General features: G+C 41.0%; 1 protein-coding gene across 2 annotated transcripts in view; it reads right to left on the reverse strand.

Annotated features, from left to right (window-relative positions):
* The window catches only part of Kcnt2 (potassium channel, sodium activated subfamily T, member 2), a 360,773-nt gene extending 358,116 nt beyond the window's left edge, over positions 1-2,657 (reverse strand). For both annotated transcript variants that reach the window (XM_005375111.2, XM_005375110.2), the window contains exon 1: positions 2,477-2,657. In XM_005375111.2, the coding sequence (XP_005375168.1) occupies positions 2,477-2,571 (95 nt within the window). In that variant the 5' untranslated portion in view covers positions 2,572-2,657. The remainder of the gene's footprint in view (positions 1-2,476) is intronic.
* Between the last annotated feature and the right edge of the window lie 5,611 nt (positions 2,658-8,268).

Consider the following 8,268-nt stretch of genomic DNA (forward strand, 5'->3'; position numbering starts at 1 on the left):
TACTTTGGGATCCCAAAAACAAAACAAAGAAAAAATAAGGAAAAGCAGTGCAAATTACAAATCAAAAATGAAAAAGGTAGGGAATCAACATTTAATGACAATGTGAACTATGCCAGTGCTATAAAATTTATTTTATAAAATCTTATAAATTAAGTGGAAAAAAGTTTCTCTCCTTGTTTTCCTTAAGACTTTCTTGAGAAGTAGGAGTCTCAAAGAATTGAGCTGGAATCATATCTACCTTAAGGTATAGTACCCAAGACAAATACAGTGGTGCCTCAGTTCACAAACTTAATTGGTTCCAGGATTCTGGGGAAGCAGCCCTTTTTATGTTCAGCACACAAAGCAGAGCTTCTGAATGGAAGCAAAATTTTGCCCAACACTTCTGTTTGTGAAACAAATTGTTGGCAAGGTGCAGCATTCATGAACCAAGGTATTACTTATATTTAATTTCCCAGTACCTTGGTTTCCCTGTCCCTAAAATAATTACTTCATATTAAGAGATTATCTGAGGATTGACTGAAATAACATATAGCATGGTAAAGCACATGGCAGTCTTAGTACTAACTAATCATTAGTCCTTCCTTCTTGTAACCATTTTATGTAGTTATCTATGAGGCAGATATTCCCACACTAAAAATAAAAACCCAGAATCTCACAATAGCTAAATGGCTTGTCTGTGACCACTTGGTTCCTGAGAGAATAAGGAAAGTACTGAAATTGAAGTCTCTCTGATTCTGAGTATCTGGTCTTTAAAGATTAACAACAAATAGAGCTGGAAGTAAACACTAATTTTTAGTGAAGCCACACAAAACTTTTTAATATAGCAGTGATTCAGTATTCAACTAACCTCAACTCTTAATCACTGAAATATTTCTGCAGCATTCTTAGAAAGATGAAGACTACCACAAGAGCAATTAGCATTTTCAATATATTGAAATACAAACAACACTACCATCACTTTGACCAAATACGTCCCCTACATATTCACCCCATCTCAAACTTTCTACAATGAAGATCTCTTTTCTATATTATAATCTTAAGGACCTGAAATGAATATAAAGTCAATCACTGTGACCACTAGCCTGCAGAGGATCAGCCATTTACGTTGACCAATACAGTTTATCTAATGTCAATTAGCATTGCAGATCTGTTTAAATATTCTTTAAATTTCTTCAATTAATCAGAGCATCATAGGTTACTAGCATACTGGCCAATGCCTCAGGAATTTGTTCTCTGAATTTTTGGCTAATATATATGCTTTTACCTATAAAGGTGCAACTTAATTGAAATATTATCCTCTACAAAACGTCCATATACCTTTAAATTACTAATATGAGACTAAGAAAGATGATTGATACCCAAGATAAAGTCTTTACGCAGTGCCTAGGAGTTAGGACAGGGAGCTGAAAACTGAGGAAAAGGAGGGCTCATTGCCCAATGGTAAATGCAGAGATTGCAGATTGGCCAATAATGGACCTTTTATTTAATTCAAATAGAACATTCATGCCAAACTGAACTTCAAGAAAACATTTTAATTGAGTCAAAAGCTTAGCTATTATACACACATCATTTAAAAACAAGAAAATGTAACACGCGATACACGAAATCATTATTCTAGAAAACACCGAATACAATGAAAACACAAAACATGCTTTTCATAATCTGGTAGGGATCACTAGAGGAATTTTATAAGTTAACACAAAGCCCTGATGCTAATGATTAAAAAAACCTCATGAGCAATATGTTTGCTCGTAATATAAATATTCTACTTTTGAAACTTAGCTTTAATTTTGAGACATATATGCTGTTGAGATGAAAAACATACTTCATAGAAAGGTTGTTTCATGCTATGCAAACACCACTATCCATACTATTCAGTTACCAGTTCAAAATAAGCATTTTCTATGCAGTGGTAGTCATTTTCACTAACTACCTGTTACATATCTAAACCAACTATCTATCTGAAACTCCCAATGTTCAAACAGAAGCAAAATTCCTAGTGGCAAGTAGACACGTACTCAAGACAAGCCTGACAAGGCTTAAGAAAATAGGTGCAGGAGATTTTTAAGTTTCTAATGTGCTTTTTCCATCAACTTGGATTGAACCACACCTAAGGAAAATCCTAAAAATTGTGTGGCCGCGATACTGCGTGGCATTTGCATGCACCGCACCTCTGATACACCGGCCTCGTACACGGCCAAGGAAGGCACGGACAGAGCAAAGCATCAGCGCCGGATAAATGCAATAGACACCTTGCAAGAGTTACGAAGTGGAATCAAGGAGTTCCTGTCTACAGCAAGTGCTGTGCAGGGTCAAAATGGAGAGAGGCGTCAGGTTCCTCGACTCCCCGCCCAGGGTTGCGATCTCCCCTTCGCCTCTTTTCTTCCTCTCCCTTCTCCCCCGGTTCAGCCTCCCACCTCTGTCATTTTTTCTTCCCAGCCGTGCCAAGGGAACGACCCTGCACCACGCTCCTCACCTGTCGTCGTTCTGCCATCCTTGGTCCCCTAGCAGCAGATCGCGAAACCTGTACCTGGGAGGCAGAGGGGGCACCTCGCTCTCCAGATCAACCATCCTTCCTCAAGAGTGGGAAACATCAAACAACAAATGGACGACAGGAGGCAGCAGGCTGGGAAACCCTGCGGGGCGAGGGAGAGGACGGTAACGGCGGCGGCGAGGCGCGGGCGCAGGGCAGGGGCGGCAGGGCGGGGGGCGCCGGAAGCCGAGGCTGCGGAGCAGGGCCGGCGCCGCTCTCCCGGGGTGTGATGGGGATGATGCAAACCAAGCCCAGGACCCAAAGTCTGGCTCAGACTCGAATCGGCGCTGCCAAGGAACCGCCCCCAGGCTCGGCGCCGCCTCTGGTCCCCAGGACCGCAGGGGAGGCGGGAATGCAAAAGTTACTTCGCCCGGGAGGGGGACAACAATGCGCGGCGCCTAGCGGGGCGGCCAGGGGCAGGGGGAGCCCCGCGCGGCGGGCAGAAAGGCGCCCCCTCCAGGGCATCCTGCGGGCGCGGGCGCAGCCAGGGCGGCGCACCCCGAGACGCACGGGGGCTCCGGCCCCAGGCGCGGCCGAGCCCGCTCCCCGCACACAGGTCCTCGGAGCTGTCGCCCGAGGCCCAGCCAATGAGCCTCGCCTTCATTAGCATAAGAGTGACGGCATGGGGGAGCCTTGGGGACAGCCAATGGGGGCGAGCTCATTAGCGGATTCCGGGCTTTCAGACCCTTCTCTGGAAAAGCGGGTGCGGGGTGCTTGGCGTGTTCCAAGGAGCCAGGAGCTCCTGGGCTCTGGTTGCCTTCAGCTTGGATGGGCGGATGAGCAAAAGGCACCTTCCTGGAAAGGGAATCCCCGCTGCCAGCCCGAGGAAAGTCCCTTTCTTCCTCTCACATTCTGAAAGGTGTTTCCCTATCTGGGGGAGGGGGTGCAGGGCCACCTTAAACCCGCCACTGAAGAGAAACCTTTAGACGCCTGGGTAAGCCGGCTGCAACCTCAGAAGCTGTAGGTCACTGTGCATGCTCTTGGTGCTCTTAGCAACGTGTGAATCCCAGGTTGCACGCCCTTAGCTTTAGGTGTGCTTCTGTTAGTGGTTCACACGTCAGACTGATAAGGGAACCCAAGAGCCTAGAGTGAGCTTTTCAGTATCAACTGCTGCTTGCATGATGGCTGCTATACAAGCTCTAGTTCTATCTGCCCATAGGGTCCTCTCCGTCAGGAACTGATCTCCTCAGGGTATACACAGACCCAGAGATTAACTGCCCGGCTGACTGGGCTGAGGGGCCCGAGTACTGTATCCCTCTGCAGAGTGATAGGAACCTCACAATGTACTTGCAGAAACAGGTTCATAGTGAAAGTTACACAAGATGAGAATCAGTTATCAAAGAGCATACAAAGAGATTCGACACGCAGACTCCTGTGATAACACTTATTCATAGTGGAGCCAAGGAACACTCTGAAAATTCACTAAGCCTTCTAGACACATTTGCCACCTGCTTAGGGTAAGGGAAGAAATAAGACACAACCAAAGGGAAGAGTATGAAGAGAGCCAGTGAGTTTTTAGGAAAAAAATTTGGCTTATCAAGAAAATGGTGATTCATTTAGTGTGATAAACTCTCAACGGAGGTCATGTAGCGGACAATTGTAAAGAAAGTTAAAAAGCAGAAAAAATCAGCAAAAGTATACAATCACATATAAAATAGAATGAGTATCTATATTTGAAAGATCACAGTTGGAAGAAGATGGGCATACCTTTTGCCTCTAGTCTCAAATTTATCCGTTCTTGATATACCTTAAATGATGTGTTCTCCACTAGGTGCTCTGATGTTTCTAGGGTACTGTGATGCCTTCTTCCCTTGGACCCTTCATACCCCTGGTCAATCCTTATCATAATCTGATCTGTTGTACTATTATCAGTGCATTTTTCTTAGATGTCTTCTCCTCTCCCTGTGGCTTATCTTTCCATTCAAAATAGCAAAATTTGATCAAATCTGTGTTTAAACCTATTAAAGCATTATTTTAACATTTTAGCTCCAGAGTTATAAGTCCATATAAGCATTGTTTAGCATGAAGCTTTGTGGTCATTTTGACAAATAAGAAAGTTTATCACTACATTGTTGTAGAGAGAGAGAGACAGAGACGGAGATGAGAGATACAATATCAGATTTATATTTTAGAAGACAGAGAGAGACAGAGACGGAGATGAGAGATACAATATCAGATTTATATTTTAGACTTTATCATCTGCACTTAAGTTGGACCTCTGAAATTTATTTTTAATGTTCCAAGTTAATAGCTGTATGATTACAGTATGCATTTACTTATCAGGGTGACTGATAAATCTGAAATATTTACAGTTAAAAGATCAGAGCACACTAGGGCAGGAGTAGAATTGCTATTGAGTGTTAGACTCCAGAGGTGCTGAAGGCTTAAAAGCAAAACACTTTACGTTAAAAAAAAACACATTTTTGTAGTCAGTTAGTAAAACTGCTCAGCTAGCAGTGTTACAGCACAGCTGTTAAGGATACTACTAATTACAAAGTACTCCAATGTTTTAAACCAAACAAGTTGTATCTTTTTGCATCAATGATGTGCTGATTTTCTGTGAGAGTGCCTTAAAAATGCTGTCAAAGTGAAAAAGCTCCAAGTTCTATATTTAAGAATTTTTTTTTAAATGTTGCAAGATGGATACTATGGCATTCTTAAAATATAGCAATTTGGGGGCATCAAAACTTAAAGATATAATTGGAAGATCCTTTTGCTCCATTTTATACATTTTTTTCTATTTTCCATCAAAGACTTTTCACTTTTGTCATTAATTTGAACTCCTAGCTCTTCCTCCTGTGTGTCTACATTTTTACTCTTTTCTTTTCTTGTAATGTCATGTCATTCCCTGCTGTTAAAATATACTTTCCTCTTTCACTCTTTCTGCCTTGGTTTCCTATTTTCACCATGTGCTTTTAGTCTCTTATCTCATAGTCTTTTCCTTTCTCTCTGTGGATGAAAGCTTTTATTCTACTATAACATGAGATTCAATTTTTGGAAACAATTTTAAGCCTGGTTCTGTACATTGCAATTCTGTACCTCGCTGATGTTCTTACATTTTCTAGTCAACATTTAGTGTGGATTATGAGCAATACAGGAGATTGGTCTCATACTAAAAAAAAGAGCACTAACCAAAATCCTTCTAAATAATTATGTTGATGTCATAAGTGTCAATAATGTAGAGTAGGAAAAATTAAAACTCGTAGTTTTAAAACTTTTAGTTTTATTTTGTAGAAAGCACATTTGAAGGTATTATTTCATTTTTTCAATAAAATATCATTTTTAAAATTTCTTATTTCTAGGACATTTATTCTGCAAATGAAAGAAAAGAATCATTCCCTTGGGTGAAGAGTGATCCTAACAATTAAGAATGTACTGATAATTATTTTGTGTATAATGAACATAATTAAAAATGTAGAAAATGAAAGAATTTTACTCAAAATGAAAATGCAGTGGCTGGGGATTTAGATCAGGGGCACAGCGCCTGCCTGGCAAGCGCAACATCATGAGTTCGATTCCCAGTACTGGAAAAAAAAAACAAAACAACAAAAAAAAATGAGAAAATGCATGTTTACAATATATATGAACATAATGTTTTATCACCAAATTCTGTGAAAAGGCATGTGAATAGCAGCAAATAGAAGTGACATCAGGTTTGTGTTGAGTGTACATTTAGGTAGAAAGTCATCAGAAAGGTAATGGGGGAATGACAGGAAGATGGGCAGCTATAAATGGCTTCCATTTATTAAATACCCTATGTTAGGTACCTTGTGCACTATACCAAAGAGTTTGATGAATCCCTTGAGGATTTTGAGCAAGTAAATAATAAAGCCCAATTCATATTGAAAAGATCACATGGTGTCAATGTAGCTAATTAATCGATGGAGAAGAAAAGAAAGGAAGAAACACGTGGAGGACCATTTATAAACTATACTGTATTTAAGATGAAATATGCCAGTTGTATGAAATAAGGCCGTGATTATAAGCAGATACAAAGCAGATGACAGATTTATAGGAAACTAAGAAGACAGAATCACAAGGTTGGACAGCTGAGAGAGTGTGAAGGTGAATGAGGTGCAGAATCAGTAAGGTGAATATGTAGGTTAGGGGCATTACTGTTGAGTGAGATGAGAACCCAAAGGTAAGTTTGAGTGAGAAAATTCTGCCTTGAGCCACCTGAAAAAAATCACATGGAAAATTCTACAAGGTTTGGATATGTGTGTCTGCCTACCAGGACCAGATTCTCGTCCAGAGCCATGAATCCGGGAAACAAGGTGGCTGTTGATACTAAGGAAGAATGAATGCACCTGACTCACAGCGTGGGAGGCGGGGAAGACAGAGACTGGCCCCAGAAAGGCTAGGAGGAAGAGATAAATCAGAGAAGTGAGAGCAAAAGCAAACGGGAAACCAACTTCTGCTGCCAGATTAAAGAGGCACGTGTGCCTCTATTTTCTTGATTAGTTTTATTCTTGATCCTTTGATTCAAGCTAAATGGAGGTTCAGGGAAGGGTTGCGCCCTTACAGAGGGCATGAAAGCTCTGTGCCGTTTACCATACTTTGCCCTATGCCTTTCTTTCATCTTGCCCTTTGTATCTTTTATCCTTTATATAAACCACTCAATGGCTGGGCATGCTGACACACGCCTGTCATACTAGCTACTGGGGAGGCTGAGGCAACAGGACTGTCAAGTTCAAGGCCAGGCTGGGTAACTTAGCAAAAATTATCTCAAACTATAAATAGATAAATATATAAATAAATAGCCTGGAGTTGTACCTTGGCATTCCTTGGATTCAGTCCTCAGTACAAAAAAATAACTAAATAAGTAAACAAACGAACCAGTCACTAAATATAAGTAAAATGTTTCCCATGGGTCTGTGACCGTCTTTGTAAATTAGTTAAACATGAATTAATAGTCAGGTGCTTAGAAGCACAGGTAAAACCTGAGGCTTACAACTGCTACCTAAAATGAGGAGCAATCTCTTGGCACTGATCCCACCCTGTGGGATCTGAGCCATATCCAGGTAGATAATATCAGAACTGAATTAAATTATAGAACATTCAACTGATATCACTGGAAAGGTGATTGGTGGTTGGTAAGGAGAAATATCCACACATAATGACCGGAAGTGAAGCGCGTTGTGTTGAGTGAGAATGTCTGAGAACAGAGAGACTTTCTTTTACACCAACTGAGGACATTTTCTGTCCCCGTTGGTTTTACCCATCTTCTTCACAAGGCTGCTTCACTGCTTCAGCACTTTTTATTATGGAAGACCTACTGGGTCACCCAACGCAAAGACGTCATTCAGTCACCCTCTGCTATACAAAACTATCACAACACCAACTGTAACTGTATTTGTAAAAGATTCATCATTGTCTAATTTATTGTATTTATTTGATTTTTTTCCTGTTTCTCCACTCCCATTATGTTACAAGGTCCATAAAGGCATGCAGGGACTTTGTTCCTTTCAGCAGTCAGCATGCAAAATAGTGTTTGATATATTATATGCATTCAAAAACATAGTTTGTAAAATGCAAATTTTGCAACGTGAGATCACTCCATTCTGAGTGGCTGAAGGATCTGTATCCTATCTTTTACAAATGCAAACATACACAAAAATTCTTACAGAAACCCTCTCCTGACATCCCAGCACTGAGGTTCCAAATTCCTAAGGTAGACGTATTTGCTCTAAAACTTACCCCAACCCTGTATGTCCTTTCACATCTGGTCTCATTGC

This window comes from Chinchilla lanigera, unplaced genomic scaffold (assembly GCF_000276665.1).
Source record: "Chinchilla lanigera isolate Chin_1 unplaced genomic scaffold, ChiLan1.0 scaffold00005, whole genome shotgun sequence".
Lineage (NCBI taxonomy): Eukaryota > Metazoa > Chordata > Mammalia > Rodentia > Chinchillidae > Chinchilla > Chinchilla lanigera.